Source organism: Thamnophis elegans, chromosome 7 (genome assembly GCF_009769535.1).
Source record: "Thamnophis elegans isolate rThaEle1 chromosome 7, rThaEle1.pri, whole genome shotgun sequence".
Classification (NCBI taxonomy): domain Eukaryota; kingdom Metazoa; phylum Chordata; class Lepidosauria; order Squamata; family Colubridae; genus Thamnophis; species Thamnophis elegans.
The window spans coordinates 35,565,909-35,586,661 of NC_045547.1; the positions used below are offsets into that span (position 1 = coordinate 35,565,909).

General features: G+C 38.3%; 2 protein-coding genes across 2 annotated transcripts in view; both read left to right on the forward strand.

Annotated features, from left to right (window-relative positions):
* NUP205 (nucleoporin 205) overlaps positions 1–10,929 on the forward strand; it is a 57,973-nt gene extending 47,044 nt beyond the window's left edge. Inside the window, 8 exon segments of the mRNA XM_032221233.1 lie at positions 17–93; positions 679–807; positions 1,175–1,301; positions 1,813–1,979; positions 2,486–2,609; positions 3,311–3,439; positions 9,128–9,186; positions 10,618–10,929. Of these exon segments, the coding sequence (XP_032077124.1) occupies positions 17–93; positions 679–807; positions 1,175–1,301; positions 1,813–1,979; positions 2,486–2,609; positions 3,311–3,439; positions 9,128–9,186; positions 10,618–10,770 (965 nt within the window). The 3' untranslated portion in view covers positions 10,771–10,929.
* Positions 10,930–12,671: 1,742 nt separating this feature from the next.
* ARL1 (ADP ribosylation factor like GTPase 1) lies at positions 12,672–18,795 on the forward strand. The gene is made up of 6 exons (XM_032221938.1): positions 12,672–12,880; positions 14,531–14,668; positions 15,962–16,043; positions 16,506–16,617; positions 17,924–18,102; positions 18,502–18,795. Exons 1-6 carry the CDS (start codon positions 12,877–12,879, stop codon positions 18,530–18,532), a joined length of 546 nt encoding a protein of 181 aa, XP_032077829.1. The 5' UTR covers positions 12,672–12,876; the 3' UTR covers positions 18,533–18,795.
* The last annotated feature ends 1,958 nt before the right edge of the window (positions 18,796–20,753 follow it).

The window sequence follows — 20,753 nt, forward strand, 5'->3', positions numbered from 1 at the left end:
AGTGTTGTTTCATTAGGTGTGCTGGGTGACTTTGACCTTGATTTCAATGAAGGAATGCAGATTGAATTACAAGGACATATAGGGCGATTTCAGGTAAATTTCTGTAATTATAGCAATTGTTTTTTTTTTACTACTTGCACACTTAAATCTTCATCAATTCCAAGAAGCTTATGATAAAATAAGTTTTATATATATTTTTATAGGCTGTGTAAAGTATTTCTTATTTTTTGACAAAAGAATAAATGTTACAATTTAGCTGAAATTTACCATCAAAATAAACATATTTCCTATCCTGTTCCAAAAACAGAATTAGTTGTGGCATAATATTTATATATACAACAAATAATTTTGCAGAATGAACTTTAGGGCATAAAAGGTGTGCAGAAACAAGGAACATAAGGTACGGCCCATGTTACATTATGGAGTAGAATTTTGTGAGGAGCGGGGTAGGGAAGATGAATAAAGTATCATACTTTCAGGAACAGAATTTTTAATTGCAAATTTTCAGAACAGATAAATCATCAAGCAAAAATGGAAAAGGAAAGAATTTTAATTTAATATTGTCAGTTATGCAGAATATGATTTTATAGCTTAAACAACACATTGAATTTTTATACAATTAATTGTAAACATCTGGAGAACAGAATTAATCATTGGCTTATTTTCATTTGCTGTTAGCGCCAATGCTTAGGCCTACTCACACGGTTTGGTAGTTCAGAGAGACTGCGCCAATTCAGGTTGCAAGATGATCACACAGATGCGGATAGAGTGAACAAGAGAGATGATCTTGAACTAGCCATGCAACAGGTGAGCCATTCAGTGAACTTTGGTGTATAAAAGTGAGAAACTAGGTGATATAGTGATTGAGGTGGTGTACTAGGATTAAGAAGACCCAGGTTCTAGTTCATTCTCTGCTGCAAAGCTCCCAAAGGGACTTAGTTCCTCTCTCTTGGGTCAATCATCAACCCAACTTTCCTCACAAGATTATTGTTGCAGGGAATGTATAAGAGTACTACGCCCACCAATTTGGCCTCCTGTACAAAAGGTTGGTTATAAATAAAAACAAAGAAACAAAGACTGTTATTTTCATTTTTTTTTTCTATTTTCTGTGCCTTTTTCATAGCAGTAAGAGACATTGTATTTTTTTAAAAAACCTTTACATCTATGTCTGCAGATCTGTGCCAATGTGATGGAATATTGCCAGCTGCTTATGCTACAGTGTGCCCCTACTTTTGAACATACAGTTTGCCTATTCACTCCCAGCCTCTCTGAGTCCACCAATCGAGAAGGACCTCGGCAGGGTAGGTTTACTTGGGTACCTTAAAAATGCATTCTAGATATTATAGTTAACGATTCTTCCCATATTCTCATGTACTAAGACTGTTCTTTATGTCCTGTTTATAAGCCTGCTTTTACATTTGGGATGTCAAGATTAATGCAGAACCTAAACATTCTCTGCCACAGAGGCTGTTTTAGTTTGTAAAAGCATTAGGTCAGCAATATACCGAATTTCATGGTTATTGAGTTTGATAGTATGATTATCTTCCATATAATATGTCATACCATATATGTCTGTATGACTTTGCTCTCAATGTTTATATATGTAGCATACTTTATTACTTATTTTCTATATGTTTGTACACTACATGTGGATGGGAAGGCAATATCAAATGCATGATAATGGAAGCCACACTTTTGTAATAAATTTATTTTTAGCCCTTATTTTAGATTAAGATTGTTTTTAATTTAATGGAATCCAACTTTATGGTAAATGTTCTTTGCTTTAACTTTAATTATTATTACCTGCTTTAGATACACAAGCACCAGTGATTCCATATTGGCGATTGCCTGGTCTGGGTATTATTGTCTATCTCTTAAAACAAAGCGCTAATGACTTCTTCAGTTACTATGATAGTCATCATCAGAATGTTAGCAAGTTGCAAAATGTGGAACAGCTACCACCAGAAGAGATAAAAGAGGTAACCTTCCTGTATCCTTCTCTTGCTTTCACTATTTCCACCAATTTTATCCTTTGATTGTTGCACCCCTGCATGTAATGTTTTATATGACAGTAATTACAAGAATTAGTGAAGGGGATACTAACAAGGTGTGTCAGTGCAATGAAGAGGGATGGTATTTACTACCTCTTTTTAGATCTGTATTGTAATAGTATAAGTTCTGAATGAGAAGGAGCTAAATATTTTTGCTTTTCTTAGTAGAATAAACATACTTTTAAATTTTTCTGTTCTTAATAAATCTTTACAGAGATTATCAAGTTATTCAATGACTGACATGCCAAATGTATTGAAGTTGCTATACAAGTAATATTCCAGAATTTCCAATTGTAAAATTTCTCTTGAAGCTTATTTATTATTTGGAATAATATGTGTGTTTATATGAAAGGTTGGTTTTGTAGAGCTCGTAGCTTATATAGTGCTTACCTACACAATATTACACATTTATAGGTCTTTGTTTCTTTCCATAGTTGTGCCAGTCTGTTATTCTAGCTGGAGTAGACAAAATTTCTACAACCCAAAAGTATATTTTAGCAAAGCGGCGTTTAGTGAAGCTGATCAACAATCGAGCCAAACTGCTTTCTCTGTGTTGTTGTATCCTTTGATCATTGTGTGGAAACTCAATTATTTTTTAGAGTAAACTTCAGAGATCATCTTTTAAAACTTAGGAACAAAATTAAGAACTTAACAATCATACATGGTGAAAAGTTACTTCCTCCACTGCTATCCAACTTAAATGTTTAATTTTTTAAAACAACCTTGCAAATTGAACATTTTGTGATTTTAAATAACTTAGTCTTTGTTCCAGAAACTGTAAACAGATATAATAGTTTTTTAAATATCAAAAATCTGTGTGACCATTGATCTATCATTACAATTTTATAACCTTTAAAATTAATTAAGAAAATGAACTTTCGTGAGAGACTGTTTAATTCTTTTAGATGGTGAAATTTTAAATGCAGCGGCACCTCTGGGAAGATATTTTCTTTAAGAGGCATTACATGCATTTTGGGATTGTGATTATTGTTAGCAATATTAATTGAGCTGTCTAAATATAAAGTTATTAACTAGCTTAATAATGTTTGAGAAAGCAATAAAAACTGCAACCAGAGAACGTGTTTTGCTTAAAAATGATAGTATCATCTATATGTATTCTGGAAGAAATGATTAAAATGTGGGGATGAAACAGGTGCTTATTTGTCACTACAGTAAAAGATATTAGCTGTTGCTTTATTTTGTTATATACATGCCCAAGATTATGTAAATGCAAACTCCTTTACTAGATATGCTTGCAGATATTATAGAAACCTGTCTTTTTATTCTTTGGCGGCATCTTGAACACTATCTGCTACACTGTACACCTGCAGATTCCCAAGCTTCTCTTTTGGCTCCCAGGACTCAGTCAAGGAGCAGAAGATTACAAGGTAATTTTCCTTAAATTTATTTAAATTCCTACATTGAAGCTTAATCAGCTGATTGTGTAACTGTTTATAATCAATTAGGGTTGGAGTAGTTTTAATGGATTCTACTACAACAAAACTAAAACATCTAAACATTTTGTGATTAATTATATGCATGAATCATAAAGACTCCCATTCCAGGGACGGTTGCAATTGAAACGGAAGTTTTAACTTGCCCCTCGGTAAGGGTTTCCACTTATTCCTCCAGTAGGAAACATGAATCCAGAACTTCCAGAATGCGATCCTGTTCTCATGAAGAAGCCTCCAGGCACTGGGATATAACTTTCATTTAAAATTCCTTATTAGTTTAAGGTGGAGATGTATAGTTGGGTGTTGTGACTCAGCAGATGTCTGCTGTGAGCTTTTTTGGGATACAAAATTCAGGGTTGTGATTCAGCAGTTCTGCTGAGAGTTTTTTCGGGATACAAAATTCAGGATGCAGCTGGGGCTTGTGGGAGGAGGTTTGGGGGATAAAAGGACAGATGCTGCCACGCCCCAGTCGCTGGAGTCAACATTCCTTCGTGTGTTCCGTGTTTGGTAAAATATTGTTTGATTACTAATCGTGATTTATGCCTGTTATACTTGGACAAGTGCTTTGGTGTTTCTTGTAAACTGATCCGTGAAGACTTCGGAAGAAGTGCATATTGCTTGTAAGAGTTTTGTTTTGAATTCTTATCGGAGAGTGATGTTTATGTTATTTCTGGGCTCGAAGCCAGTTTGAACTGAAAACTTATAAGGTAAAGCCTTCCTTTTAGGTTTGTCTGCGTTTGTTAACGAGCCGTCAAGGGGGGGTCAGAACAGTTGGGTATCATCAACATGGTACCTCATACTGTGTTGATAGATGACCTCCTCAGTAGATGCATATAGAGATTGAAAAGTAAAGAGGAGATGGCTGACCCCTATGGCACCCACACTCTACACTGTTCAGTAGAATAGCATGACCAGTGGTATAAAAGATTTAGATTTAGATTTAGATTTAAAGTTTATTTATATGCCGCCCTTTTCCCTGGGGGGACTCAGGGCGGCTTACAACTTAAAAAGGGGGGGGAGACAAACTTTTAACATATAAGACAAATACATAATTAAAACACAACATTCATACTATTCGGGCGGGTTGTAGTCTTAACCCCAGGCCTGACGAGATAGCCAAGTTCTGAGGGCTGTGCGGAAGGTCTGGAGGGTGGTGAGGGTACGAATTTCCACGGGGAGATCGTTCCACAGGGTCGGAGCTGCCACCGAGAAGGCTCTCCTCCGCGTAGTTGCCAGTCGACATTGACCGGCAGATGGGACTCGGAGGAGGCCTAACCGGTGAGATCTAATAGGTCGTGTGGAGGTAATTGGCAGTAGGCGGTCTCTCAAGTATCCAGATCCACTACCATGGAGGGCTTTATGGGTGGCAAGTAGCACCTTGAAGCGCACCCGGAGATCGACAGGTAGCCAGTGCAGCTCGCGGAGGATAGGTGTTATGTGGGTGAAACGAGGTGCACCCACAATCGCTCGCGCGGCCGCATTCTGGACTAGCTGAAGTCGCCGAATACTCTTCAAGGGCAGCCCCATGTAGAGCACATTGCAGTATTCCAGCCTAGAGGTCACAAGGGCACGAGTGACTGTTGTGAGAGCCTCTTGGTTCAGGTAGGGGCGCAACTGGTGGACCAGGCGAACCTGGGCAAATGCCCCCCTGGTCACAGCTGACAAGTGATGTTCGAAAGTCAGCTGTGGGTCCAGGAGGACTCCCAAGTTGCGGACCCTGTCTGAGGGGCGTAGTGTTTGACCCCCCTAGCCTGAGAGATGGAATACTAGCCAAATTGGTGGGAGGGAAACACAACAGCCACTCGGTCTTATCTGGGTTGAGCACGAGTTTGTTAGCCCTCATCCAGTCACTAACAGCTTCAAGTCCCTGGTTCATCACTTCCAAGGCCCTCAAGAAGTTCAGAAGATCAAGAGGATCATATTCCCTTCATCCAAATCATCTTACAATGATCTACATGAAAATGTAGTCTTATCTGATCATTGTAATTATTATTATCATTTTTTTGTCTGAGAATTTTTTTTATTTTTTATTATTTTACATAGCATTTTAAGTTTACATTCACATACTGTATATACTCGAGTATAAGCCTAGTTTTTCAGCCCACTTTTTGGGCTGAAAAAAGCCGCCTCGGCTTATACTCGAGTCAGTGAAAAATTTGCCCGAAATGGAGGAGAAAAAGGGGCGGGGCCATGCCGCTGGGTGACACTCGTGAATGGCCCAGTGCCCCTGTGAGTTTCCCCTCCCTCTGTGTCAGTTTGCCGCGCAGCGCGCACCGCACCATCCCCCCTCCTCACGTTCTAATGTAATGCAGGGCTGTCTTACGATTCCCCTTCCTCCCCCTCCTGCCGCTCTGCAACGATGTCCCACCTCCTCCTTGTTATGGCAAGCAGCCACATAGCGATGTCCCACCTCCTCTGGTACAGTGATCCAATGATAGGAATCACTGTGCCGTGTGTCATAGGAGGCGGGACATCGCTCCCGCGGCTGCACGGGACATCATCATCACAGCGGGACATCAGCATCATGAGGTGAGTGAAGTATTTCATTGAATACACCGCTAGTTTACTGTTTTTCTTTGAAATAAATATTCAAAAACTTTATTGGTATCTATTTTTATTTTTGAAATTTACCGGTAGCTGCTGCATTTCCCACCCTAGGCTTATACTCGAGTCAATAACTTTTCCAGTTTTTTGTGGTAAAATTAGGTGCCTCGGCTTATATTCGGGTCGGCCTATACTCGAGTATATACGGTAGTTGTTATTCTTCTATACATTTATCATTCTTATACATTTATTATTTCATTTAATAGTTATAATATACAATTTGGGTTGCTTTATTTACCATCCCTGTTGTAACACCACCTCTTTTTCCCTTTTTCTCCCTCCTTTCTCTATTTTCTTCCTTCTTCCCTTGCCTTTCTCCCGCTTCTCCTCCTCCCCTTCCTCCCCTCTCCTTCTCTTCCTCTCCCTTCCATCCTCCTCTCCTTGCCTCTTTTTTCTTTCCTCATCTTCCTTTCATGTTTTCCTCCTTTCTTTTCTATTATTGTAGGTATCTCTTTCTGGCCTCAGTTTATATTTCCTTGGGATGGTATTTCCGCAGACCCAAATATAATTGATATCATTTGTTATTCCCTTACCTTCGTTAATCTATCCTATCTATATTTTCCTCCCCTTTATATCTCGCTTTTGGCTGTATACTTATATATTTAATATTTTCTTTTCTGTTTTCCCCTTCTCCCCCCCCCACCTTTTCCATTTAACAGTGCCTCTTCTGGGTTCTATAATTTCTCCCTATTTTCTTTTCTAGTTTCCTTTCTCTAGCCAATAATAGAATCTTCCCCATGTCTTGAAGTACTCCAATTCCTCTTTATCCTTTATTTTCATTGTCAACCTATTCATCTCTGCACAATCTAATACCTTTTTTATTATCTCTTCATCTGTTGGTAGCTTATTTGATTTCCAATTTTGGGCAAATACAATTCTTGCTGCTGTAGTTACGTGTATAATCAAATAGGTATCCTCTTTTTTGAATTTCTCTGGGATAATACCTAATAAAATCTCTGGTTTAAATTCTATTTCTTGTTGTAACATTTTCTTTAACCATACTCTTATCTTAGTCCAATATTCCCTTGCTTTTGCACATGTCCACCACATGTGATAGTATGAGCCTATTGCTTGTTGACACTTCCAACAATTTGCTGATTTGTCTGTAGACATCTTTGCTAATTTTCCAAGTGTCATGTGCCATCTATAGAACATTTTGTATACGTTTTCTTCATAGGCCGTTGACATGGTTAATTTATAGTTTCTTTCCCATAGTTGTTGCCACTTTTCTAGCTCAATCGCCAAAATTCTTTGCCCAAGTTAACATCGTATCTTTAACCACTTCTTCTAAGCTAGTTCTTAATAGGTAGCTATATAGTTTCTTAATTATTTTTTCTTCTGTTCCCAAAAATATCTTATCCAGCTCCGAAGTTCCTAAGTTAAAACTGTATTCCCTTTTATCTTTTTCATATCTTGCTTGTATTTGCAATTGTGAAAACCATCCTATATCAATCCCTTGTTTTTCTAATTTTTGTTTTTGTTTTAATTCCCCCGCTTTCTGTTAAAATATCTTTATATATATAAAGATTTCTACAACCCAAAAGTATACATTCTGGACATAAAGTGTTTCAATTCCTCCCCTCAGGATGCCACTAAAGGGCATTGCATGCGAAAACAGCTTGATACAAAGAGTTTTTGTCCTGCCATCATTCTGCTAAACATCTAATTCCCACAGCACTGTCTTATGCCTAAGGATAACTACCCATGTAGTTGTGCTGTATTGCTCTTATCCTTCTCATCTTTCCTATTACCTTCTCCTATTATTATCTTAAAATTTATCACATTGCTTTTTATAGGTACACTGAGAGCTTATGCAGCGGTAACAAATTCTTTGTGTTTCCAATCACACTTGGCCAATAAAGAATCTCTTCTCTTCTCTTCTCTTCTCTTTTCTTTTCTTCTCTTCTCTTTTCTCTTCTCTTCTCTAAAAGGGATTCAGACAATTCTTTTCAGCTACACTGTTCTGTAATTGCTGTCCTACCACTTCTCTAAGTTAAAAGTCCTCCAAAACAGCGGTCACCAGCTTGTGGTTCGTAGACTACTGGTGGTCCATGAGAAAATTTTGGTGGTCCGCAGAAAAAATATTTGCATTTTTTATATTGCACTAAATCAGAGGTCCTCAAACTATGGCTCCTGGGCCGGATATGTGCAATGAACGTTTGTGTTGCTGCAGAGAGTCTCTCCCTTCAGGGTCTTTTTTGTGCAGGTCGCGGGGGGGGGGTGTGGGATTTTGACTTGGGGTCTGCTTCAGCCTCCTGGCTTTGGGCAAAGGCTGGGGGGAAGTGCCGCTGGTGGCGAAGAGCTGGAGGGCTTTGTTGTAGTAGGACTGCATACTGGCCTGAAACTGGCTGACCATCTCAGCCCACTGAGCTTCCAGGCGCCAGTACCTGGCCTTGCATTCCTGCAGGTCTTCCCTTTGCTTGGAAAGCCTATGCTCGTAGTCCTCAGTGAGGTGCTTCTGGTGAGCCTCCTTCTTGGTCAGATCCAATTTGAACTGAGTCAGCTGTTTTGCCAACTCTTTCTCATGGTGGCTGCTTAGCTCAAACAACTGTTTCCTGTTGGGGTCCTAAGGAGCCAGATGGGCAGGTGAGGAGTAGATGGGAGGGGAGGGGTGCGTAGAGGCTGGCGAGGCACCCCTTGATGTGACATTGAGTTGGTCACGCCCACCCAGTAACATGACCACCTAACCACACCCACCCAACCGGTCATTAGGCAGGTTATATTAGTGGTCCACAGAATTTAAAATTATGAATTTAGTGGTCCCTGAGGTCCGAAAGGTTGGGGACCCCTGCTCCAAAACATCTGAATGGAGTTGGCTCCTTTAAGAAACGCAGTTGGTATAAGGATCTCAGATTTTCTCTGCCTATTATATGTACTAGAACAAAGGTATCAATTGATAAAATATTTAATTTTTGATTCCATGTATAGATATTATGAAACTTTAAAATAACTACATTTTTAAAGCTTGCTTTGGACATAACTATGGTAATTTTTAATTCCAACATTCCTTTAATTCAGAAACGAACTTTGATGTAGCAAGTGGATCGAGCAGAATAAGCCAACTTGATATAGATCAGGTAGGATCTTTCAAAGGTTTTTCTTTATGAATAGTGGGCTTGACTCTCTACGGAACTTTTATTGTGATTATTGGTCCTTGAAAATAAAAGTTTTGAATAGCTCACTGCTACTTAACTTTGAAATTATTCATTCTGAATAGTCAAATGTACAACAACCCAGCTTGATAAATATTGCTTCTAGAACGGTGGGTTGTAGGCGGTACACCCCGGTACGGGCGTACCGGAGCCTGCCTAGAGCACTGGGTACCCGTCCAGTATGGTGCTCCAGAGGGCCCACCCGCCCATTTGAGCTCCTTACCGGTCCTTTAAAACCTTCGGCGCTTCCGCGCACCCGCCTGGCTGGAGCGTTGCAGAGGTATCACTGGCAGGTACGATGCATGTGTGCAGCACACATCCATATGGGCAACGCCAAGCCCGTTCCAACCGTACCGGTTGGAATGGGATCCAGAACCCACCAGTGTTCTATAACCATACTTGTGAATTATGAATGATATTAGTAATAAAGGATTGTGGGAGGGTTAGTCTCTTTGAGTCAGTTTTTGACACATAGTGACTGCTTGAAGTAGTCCAGGCAGTTTTCTTGACAAGTTTTTTGGAAATGGTTTGCCACTGCCACCTTCTTAGAACTGAAAGAGAGAGGGACCACGGTTACCCAACTAACCTAAACTCTAGAATTTACAGTCTTCCAGTTTAGCCACTACTCCAAACTGGCTCTGTAATAAAAGAAATTATCCTTAGCCACTACTCCAAACTGGCTCTGTAATAAAAGAAATTATCCAATAGTATTTGCTTTTTTTCGTCTCTTCTCCTTTACATTTTTCTATTATAATATTAATTTTAAAGAAAAGCAAAAATCGGAATTTTTCTTTTCATTTGTTTTCAATTAATTAACAAAATGTAAACCAACAAAAAGCATGCCTTGCCTTGTTTTTTTCTTTGCAAATTTTACCTTATTATAAAAGTAAAAGTTTATTAGCTTTAAAATAAAATAATATAATGCTTGTAATTAGTTCTGAAGATTTGGAAGTTTTTTTCATAAACTTGAGTAATTTGTATTTGTTATTTGTATTTATCATTTTTCATATACTTGACAACAAAAATTTAGGGATATTTAAGTTTCTTGGGGTCATCCCTTTATCATCTTTCTCTTTCCAATCAAAATTTTAAAACTTCAAAATAATAATATTGTAATAGGCTTCCAATTCTTACAGACAGTTATAATATCACAATTGGATTTTAAGTTCCTTTTACTTTTTTAACAAGGACATGTTAATTCATAAATCTGTATGTTTATTTTTAAGATTTTAAAAAGCAAGTTTGGGTATGCTTCAAATAGGACCCACTTATATATATTACTGAATCTAAATTAGCAGTGCATTAAAGAAGGATTTAATAAATAAAGATTATCTTGGTTTTGTTGTTTCTTTTTAGCTTCAGTTAGAGGCAACCAATAATTTTGGAGAATCCCTTCAGAAGAAACTTCTAGATATAGAAGGACTGTATTCTAAGGTGCGGTCACGCCATACTTTTATTCAAGCACTTGTTAGACGTATCCGTGGCCTGCTAAGAATACCAAGAGGATGAAGAATAATGTTTGTTCATTATTGATGTTTTTTGTACAAGTAACATTTTATAAATTATGGTGAAATTATTTTAATACGTTTCATTAAGAATGAATAATTTGTCTGTGTTCCTGCCATTCATTATTACCTAAGTCAAAAAATAAACTTTTTTAAACAGTCACATTTGTGTGCAAAGTTAATTACTTAAAAAAGGAAATGGGGTATAATTCACAATAATAAAAATTCTGATATCAGTATAGCAATGCAAACTCTGACCAGATTCTTTTTTTTTTAACTCTGACAACCCATGTGAAATAATGTGTGTGTAAAATAATTTGTCTAGTTACCGTAGTCCTCAACCTACAACAGTTCATTCAGTGAGTGAAGTTACAACAGCACTGAAAAAGTGACTTATGACTGTTTTTTACACTGACTGGCAGCATCTCCATGGTCATGTGATCAAAATTCAGATGCTTGGCAAGTGGCTCATATTTATGATTATTGCAATATCCTGGAGTCATGTCATCACTTTTGCGACTTTTTGACAAGCAAAGTCAATGGAGAAGCCAGATTCACTTAACCTTGTTACTAACTTAACAGCTGCATTGATTCACTGAACAACTGTGGCAAGAAAGGTCGTAAAATGGGGCAAAATTCATTTAACAAATGTCTCATTTAACAACAGATTTTTTTGTCTCAATTGGGGTTGTAAGTCGAGGACTATCTGTATTTAAAGAATTGTTGGGAAAATAGTTTCCTCTTATAGCATTCTACATGCTGCAAAAAGCAAATTGAAATTATATGAGGCTATAAAAAGTATCCTGAATAAAAATCCATATTTTCTAAGGAGAGTGTTTCCTTTTATAATGCATTTGTTTTGACAATACTGTTTCATAAAAGCATTAAATACTGCCTTTAGAAAAAGTGAAATGTAACCAAGATGTCATTCTATGAATATTAAATTACGTTGGAAAATCCCAGGATAATTGGATTCTGCAGTCTTGTTGCAATTTCTTTCATAGTTGTACCTGGAGATTTTCCACTTAGATATGCTGCTGCGCCATCGCGCTTCATTCTTAAACTATGCAGGATGAAACATCGAGTTTAGCAATAAATATCTACAACACTGCAGACCCACAACCATAGTACTCCTAACTAAAAAATAGAAATACCGCCAATGCTTTTCCTCAGAAACTCAAAATTCTCCGTTTAAATAACTTAGAACTGCATCGCTTGTGGTCAGAGCTAGGCATTACATACAAATTTATACATAATAATGCTTTACCTGTAAATGACTTTTTCCTGTTTTAATCGCAATATGTGTGCGAACAACCACTTTACACTTAATGTAAATTGTTATAAACTTGACTGTAAAAAATATGATTTCTGTAATAGAGTTGTCTGGAATGCCCTACCCCAGGGGTCCCCAAACTTGGCAACTTTAAGACTTGTGGACTTCAACTCCCAGAATTCTCTGGGAGTTGAAGTCCACAAGTCTTAAAGTTGCCAACTTTGAAGACCTCTGCCCTACCCGATTCAGTTGTTTTCAGCTACAAATTTTCAGTTTCAGTCGCAAATTGACTTCTGTGGACCTTACTTCATACTTAAGTGGTCAGTAGAAGGGGCGTGCATAGGTTGCACTAACATGCCTATCGTCCCTGTCATTACATTTTTCCCCCTTTTATTCTTCTCGTTTTTGTTTGACAAATTCTAATAAATACAGAAAACGCTTCCCGCAACTCCCCGCCCGCTGCTTCCTCCCTATCACCGCTTTCGCTCAGCACCACGTGATCCAGGAACTCGAATAAGCCCCCCCTCTGTCCCCGCCCACCAGCCAAATTCCTCCAATGGGGAAGCCGAGAGAGGTTCTGTCGCTCCGCTTTTGACCGAGCAGATTCGTCGCTTGCTCCTCAGTCGTTGGCGGCGCCGGTTCGTGTCGAAAATTCTGCTCTTGGATTCGTCGTCATGTGGAGCGGCTGCTGCGTGTCGCGGGACTCAAGCACGCGGGAGCCGACGTGGAACCTGCTTCTCGCCCACTTCCGGGTGATCGCCGCCGGCAGCAACAGAGGAGGAGGGGGAGGACTACCGGGACGCTGAGCAACAAACAGCCCGGGAAACCTTTACCGCCATGGGTGAGGAGGGAAGGGAGAAAGGCAGGGCGAGGGCAGAGGTGGCGGCCCGAACGGGAGGAAATCCGAAAAATGGAGCGCTTTGGAGACCGGGGCGGGGGGCTGTGGAGAGCGGTTCCGTGAAGATTTTTTCCCCTCAGGGCGTGAACCTCGGGGCCTCCGAGTCGCCCTTGTGGTTCTGGGCTATTCCGGGGGCTGTCGAGCGGTTGGATTCGCTCGCATAGGAGCTTCCTGGAGGGGAACCTCGGCGTCTCGGTCAGTGTGGTGGAATTTCCTTCACGGAGTCAAAGGCGAGAGAAGAGCGCGCAGATCCTCAAGAGGGAGCGTGAAAACTTAGACCGCAACAACACTGAGGAGATGCAACTTTCGACGCCTTCGAACCGGCTCCCCTCCCCTTTTCTCTTCCCTCGTCCTCAAACGCCCTTCCCCTCGTCATCACCCCGTTGCTCTGAGAACCGTTGGAGGGCAGACAGTAAACAGGTCCAGGCTCGTCATGTCCAATTTCCCATTCGCAAGCTTTACCTGAAAGTCTGGTGCGACCCGCGGGGATATCCATATGTCACTGAGCTATAAATTCCAGCTGTCTCTTGATGAGGATGGCAAACAAACTTTTGAACGAAAATTAACCGGGATTATAGGCACCACAACCATCCCCCACTCTAGAACAGTGTTTCTTCAACTTTTTTGCGCTCGGAACTCTCCCGCTTCCCACTTTTTAAAATTATGGGGGACTCCAAAGTAGCTTTAGTTTCTGTGGGCTATATTTGTTGCTATTTATCATATTCAAAGTTAAAAACTGATGCATTCATGAAACATTTATTGAACCATGTAAAAATAATATTATCAATCCTCTTAGGTGTTAACAAAAATATTTCAGGAAAAAGCCTTGTGTTTTAATTTGAGAAAAATGACATTGTTTTAATGTCAGATATTGAAAGTTTTAATAAAACTTTAAATATCTGGCAAATAATTTTGATGTCACCGACCTACAGGATGGTCTTTCGGGACCCTCAGAGATCCTTGGACTTGCTATGTTAAGACATTTCAAAGAGGCTAGTAAACTGGGTGCCTGCCACAACTTTGGAATTTAAAATTGCAAGATCAGTTCTTCCTGTTTCTCTTGCTTTAAGGAGTATAGATATGGCCTTAATAAATGATGTAAACTTCAGTTTTTTCTGTTTATCTCCCTCAGCAGAGTTTCAGAAACTTTAGCAGTATTTATTTGATCTTTTCTGAACTTTGAAGCAAGTAGGAGCAGACCTGGTTAGTACTTGGATCTGACAACATCAGGGAATTCTAACTAGGTTGGGAAGATTTTTAAAAAGAACATGCAGCTGTGAAATCATGAAACTAATTTGAAAAGTGAAAATTTTCATTGAAAGATGTTTGGAAATTAGGAAATTGCATTCCCAAAAATACAAAATGATGTGTATTAATGAAGAAATTCCAACTTTTAAGATTACTGTGACTTGCTTTTATATTGCATATGTGTATTTATTAAAAAAAGACATTCATTAAAAAGGACAGAAATAATTTTTTTAAGATAAGCAGATATCTTACAAATAAAATGTATTTCTCAGGAAAGCTTTAAAAAGTATTAATTTGGAACAGTCTGATATTGTAATATATTTCTAATAATGCTTTTTTTTGTAGGTGGCTTTTTTTCAACAATCTTTTCCAGTTTGTTTGGTACACGAGAGATGAGAATTTTAATTTTGGGATTAGATGGAGCAGGAAAGACCACAATTCTATACAGGTTACAAGTTGGTGAAGTCGTAACTACCATTCCTAGTAAGTGTTTTTTTTTCCTAAATTAAATATGATTATAACATGTAATGCAATATTCTTATCTCTTATATATTTATTAATTGAAGTATCTTAAAATCCTAAAACTACTTCACCTTCCTTTATCATATGGATTGCACAAAAAATGTAAATACTTAATTTACTAAATATTACAAATATTACTAAAGGAAATTTTATAACATCTGAACAAAACAAATCATCTATGTATAGGGTCATTTTTCCTCCTATAAGGAAATCAGGATTTTCCAATACTGGCTTTTCAGCTGTATTCAGCTGTTTTTCAGCTTTTAACCTAAAAAGGGAATCTGCTTACAATTGGATGGCTCTTCTGCAACTACAGCCCTTCTCCTATGCTGCCCAAATAGGAAAGGGTGTAGGTTACTCAATATTTATTATTTGCATTTATACTAGTCTTCCGTCTCATTTATATACATCTTGGCTTACAAAAAATTAAAACGATATAAAACAACAGAACAATAGAAAAGTTTAAAAACAATATTAAATCATATTAAAATCAACAAAATTTATAAAATTCACACCTGAGATAATCACATCCACCAACAACCCTCACTACTTAAGGACAAGACATAGCGTGTCTCTTCAGGGAGACAGCAGTGTCTATAAGGATACAATTATCTAGTCCAGCTTTGTGTCATCTCAAAGGCTTTCATCAACCAGTAATGGCAAAGAATCATGTCTACGGACTATAGAGTTGATACCCCAAAATCAAATCTATTTCCTCAGGATTTACAAGTTCAGCTTCATTCAAGATAATTGATAGTTTGTAGTTTTGTTCACCTGGTTAGGACCTATCCAGATACAAGTGGTTTTATCCTACAGATGTCTAAAAATTCTTCACAGCCCATCCTTCCCTAATAAAGTCCAAGACACTTTTAGAAAGAGTTATATAGATACAGTGAGCAAAGACATATTGATGTTTTGGCTATATATGGGTGTGTATATAGGTATAATAATATGGGCATTCCTTGACTTATAACCACAATTGAGCACAAAACCACAATTTTCACCATGTGACCATGGGGATGCTACAATGGTTGTAAGTATGAAAAAGGGTAATAAGTCTCTTTTTCAATTTCATATATAATGTCACTAAACAAATGGTTATGAGTCGATTACTTGTACTGAATATTATTCAGTAATAATAAATTTATTTGGAAATTAGAAAACAATCATGCAATATTTACTGTTTTCAAACTACAAATATATTTGGATATCAATTGTTTTTAATGTCCTAGTTAATTTTGTTTTCTCTTTTAGCAATTGGTTTTAATGTTGAAACAGTCACCTACAAGAATCTAAAGTTTCAAGTCTGGGACTTAGGAGGACAGACTAGCATCAGGTAAAATGGTTCTGAAACCACAACAAATCTAAATATTAATCTGAATGTTGTGATATTTTCAAATATTTTACAAGAAAATGTCTTTGTATATCAGAAAACAATTCTTTGTGTTAGACTTTCACACAGAGATTAAACAGTGAATAGTTGTATCAGTTTCTACAGAGTTTGCCATTACAGTTAAGAAAAATATTTTCAGGCTGTAAAATACATTTATCTATAAAGAACAATCTGAAACTTCAAGTACCTTTTGAAGGAACTGAAGGTGCTAGTTCAATTGTAGATGGATACTGGGGGGAAATGTTTTATAAGTTTTTATATCAATAGATAAGCTTTGTTTTAAAACTCAAACATACAAAGTTTTGATTTTACAACTACTAAGAAACACTCTTGAAAGCTATGTAAGGTAATATAAGATACTGTAATAATGTAAGATACAATTTACATTTTTCTTTTCTTTTCTAGACCATATTGGCGATGTTACTATTCCAATACTGATGCAGTTATCTATGTAGTAGACAGCTGTGATAGAGACAGAATTGGAATTTCAAAATCTGAGCTTGTTGCCATGTTGGAGGTATGAAGCAATAAAATGGCTCTGGATACAGCATTTAAAATTAGGCTTATAATTATAAAAAGGTGTCTTACCCTGATGCTATTCCTGTGTCTTCATTTTCAAGTAAAATGCTTTTTTGCTACTAATTCATGCATCATTTTAGTTCACCCTTTAGATGAGCTTAATTTGTTTATTCTTTTGGAGGCTTTGTACTTATATATATATTAATATCTGCTAATCAGTGATTCAGTATCAACAGTATGCTGATGATGCCAAATTATATCTTTCAACTCTGGGCTAGCCAATTAAGGCTATTGATGTTCTTTCCTAATGTCTGCAGTCTGTGAGTTAGGATTAGGAGGTACCATCTGCCATTCAGTCCCACCAAGATGTAGTGATGGTTAGTGTTTTGACCACCTATATCTTGGGATATTCCAACTTTGACTTTTATTAGTGTGCTACCATACTTCTCCATTCAATGGTACTACACAGTTTAGGAGCCTTCCTGTCCTCAGAACTCCTGCTTGATGAGCAGGTGGTAGCTGTGGATAGGAAGACCTTTGCTTTGCTTCATTTGGTACATCAGTTGCATATTGATTTAGTTGCCCTTCAGTTACTCATGCCCTGGTCACTTCATTGCTTAACTACTGCATTATGCTCTGTAAGGAGGCCTTCTGTGAAGGCAACACAGAAGCTTCAGCTGGTCCAGAATGCAGTGGCGCTCATGTAGCAACTCTGCTTTGCAAACTGCACTGGTTGCCAATTTGCTTCTGGATGTGATTTGAAGTGTTGGTTGCTACCTGTAACGGCCTACATAACAGGTCTGTTTACTTGAGGGACTCCTTGTCTTCTGTAGTATTTTCTCAGCCAGATCAATTTGGCAAGGTTGGTGCGATCTAGTTCCATCGATTAAATAATGTCTTCCTTTGGAACCCCGGAATTGTCGGTATTTTGAAGGGCCCAGAAGACGTGGCCCTAAATCCAGGACTTTGATGAGGATGATTGACTTCCTCTTCCTTGTTCCTATCAGAGCTTGTTTTTCTTGTCATCCCTGTTCTTTTATTTTGCACTATTTTTGTTTTTTTCTATTCCTTGTTTTTAAATGTTGTAAACTGCCCAGAGTTTGGGCTGTTAAATTTAATAAATATTATTCACTTTAGAATCATGCAAAAGAGGAGAAAAAAATATAAATTTTGATAATGTGATTTTCTGTTCTCTGAGGCTAGCAGAGATAATTTCCTCCCCTCCCCTCAACAGTGATTAAGCTGCTCCATAACGGAAGCTTTTGTATTGAAAATCTAATATAATCTATTGACTGCTCTTTTAGGAAGAAGAATTAAAGAAAGCCATTTTAGTGGTATTTGCAAATAAACAAGATATGGAACAAGCCATGACTCCTACGGAAATGGCAAATGCACTTGGACTCCCAGCTTTAAAGGACAGAAAATGGCAGATATTCAAAACATCTGCAACCAAAGGCACTGGACTTGATGAAGCTATGGAGTGGTAAGTAGTATTGTTCTGATTCCCTTCGAAGATTACTTATTACGATAGTGCAAGAAAAAGGAAAAGCTAATTAAGAGCACATGGGGGTTGGCAGTGCTCATGAAGGAGTCTAATTTGAATCCATGATCACAGAAAGAGAGACTGAGTAACTCTGAAGTAGTAGCATATTGAGTTTATATAGAAACTTATAGGAAGAGCCACATTTCATTTAAGGAGATGCTAACAGATGTTCCCTCCATACCTGCTAATGCACATTCCAAATCAAAGTCTTTGAATTTGGATTTCTGCATAGTCTTAGTGCATAGTATAGAAACCCAGAGTACATAAAGATGAATTTATTACTTTATGTTTAAAATGTTTAAAATCTTTAAATTTCAAAACAATCCTGTTTTTTTTCAGGCTGGTTGAGACCTTGAAGAGCAGACAGTGAAACAGGCTTGAAGTTTTCTTCATTGGTTATGTGAATAAATGCAATGATGTAAATAGGATTGACAGATTATCTTTTAAAAAAATGGTGTTCCTGTGCAATCATTCTGAAAGTTTGCATACTATATTTACTTCATATCTTCTGTAAGTTACGTAACATCAATTTTTATGATACTCCTTACTGAATATTGGATAGAAAAATTGGAATAAATCTTTATTTTAAGTGTCTGAAACTATTTAACACTAATAAATATTTAACTGTCTACATTTTTGTCTCACGCTAGTTGTCTATAAAGTATTCCCATTTGAAGGTGAATTGGAACACACTTTTTATGTAACCTGTTTCTAAAAGTCAGAAATTTTGGGTGAAGCTGTGGAAGTTTATGTGGGCTTTTAAAAATTGCTTAAACCATCACATACTTGCACCTATTCCTTCAGGGAAACTTGTAAGTCAAAAATCACTTTGATCCTTATTCAGGTAGTCCCCGATTTACAACCACAATTAAGCCCAACATTTATATTGAGACATTTGTTAAGTAAGTTTTGCCCCATTTTATGATTTTCCTTGCCAGTTGTTAAATCTGTGCAATTGATTAGTAATCTGGTTGTTAAGTGAATCTGGCTTCCCCATTAACTTTGCTTGTCAGAAGGTCGCAAAAGGGGATCCCATGACCTTGGGTCACAGAAGCGGCCATAAATAGTCAGTTGCCAAGCATCTGAATTTTGATCACATGATCATGGGGATGCTACAAAGGTCATAATGGAAATATTATCATGTCACATTTTTCAGTGCCATTGTAACTTTGAATGGTCACTAGCTGTTGTAAGTCAAGGAATAACTATTTCCTTTAAGAAAAGATACAGTGTTGCAGAGATAAGGGAATGGCTCTCTAGCATTTTCAGAGAGAAACTAGATGATTATCCTGTGCGCTCCTTGGAGAGTCCATGCATGGGTTAAATATAGTCTATCTGCCCTAGGACTGAGTAGATTTTTCTTTAACCTTCCTTTGCCTCATTGAAGTCAGTTTAAAAACTCACTCCGCCCGTTAGGACTAATTTTGGGGAGCTCCTCAGTTCTAAGTCAGATAGATTAGACTCTCCAAATTGTGCACAGAGAATTATCTCCTTTTTTACTTTTGTATAGATTCCTTGTTTAGGTAAATATAGGTAGGCAAAGGCTTAAAAGGAAAAAAGTTTTACTTTTGAATTTGCTGAGGAGGCTGCTGGGTTTCCAGAGAGCTGCTGGTCGCACGCAGCATGAGAAACGGTGGAATTGCTTGTCCCAGCGAGCAAGGGAATGGCGGGAGGCTTCCTGTCTGTTTCCCAGGCCGCTGCTGTTAATAGTGCCACCTGGAATGTTTTGAAAGCTCTGGCGGTGTCGGTGGTTTCTCAACCCGGCAAGCGCAGTGGCCATTTTAAAGCGTTTCGCACGGTTTTGCTGGTTGCTAACTGTTGTCTTGAACTCGGGAGAGTGGCAGCGGCCATTGTAGTGACCTTTTTGTTCAAACCGTTGTTTGGAGCTGTTGGAAGAACCGTGAAGTTGCGCTCAAGCCCCTCAGCCGCAGATCACTGCCGGGAAGCATTTGGCCTTGTCCAGGGTGCCGGCAAGGTCTGCCTCTCTGCAATGAACACTCAGGGACTTTGAGGGCAGCTTAAGAAGACTTTTGGCCAACGGGCCTTCTTCCTCTCATATATTGATCTGCAGGCGATCCGTAACTGGCTGGCTCGTGCCTAGTGCCCGTCTACTGCTGCAATCGCATCTCTGCATCAAGCAACCACTTCAAGGCTTTTGCAGATCATCATGGCAGATGGAGGTTTGGAGGCGCAGCCCTCTTTAAAGCCCATTTAGGCACCATCATAGACTCGGTTTCTTGTCAGGTGTTTCTCTCCAGACAGAGCTTGCCTCCCAACACTGCCACTGCTACTTTACCTGTTTTGGCATGCACAATAAATTCTGCTACTTAGTGCAATGTTTGAATCTAACCACTGGTGACTTGTTCAACAAACCATGACTTAGCACACTATAGACTGAATCTGACCTAGTAACTATAAGCTGAAAATCAGAGAATCCAGCATATGCAAATGTTTTCAATAATGTTGAAATAACTGGTATGGTGTACAAATTAAATTTAGCGGATGTGGAAAAATAGAATAGTTCACTAATATGCTGTCTGAAAGAGAGCCTTCTCATCAAAATAAATTCAATGGAAAGAGATTAAGCCAGT

Bases quoted from the DNA above. Each gene is read 5' to 3' on its own strand.
- ARL1 (XM_032221938.1), top strand. The intron at 14,669-15,961 runs GTAAGTGTTTTT...TTTCTCTTTTAG, and splicing joins AGTCGTAACTACCATTCCTA to CAATTGGTTTTAATGTTGAA. The intron at 16,618-17,923 runs GTATGAAGCAAT...CTGCTCTTTTAG, and splicing joins AGCTTGTTGCCATGTTGGAG to GAAGAAGAATTAAAGAAAGC.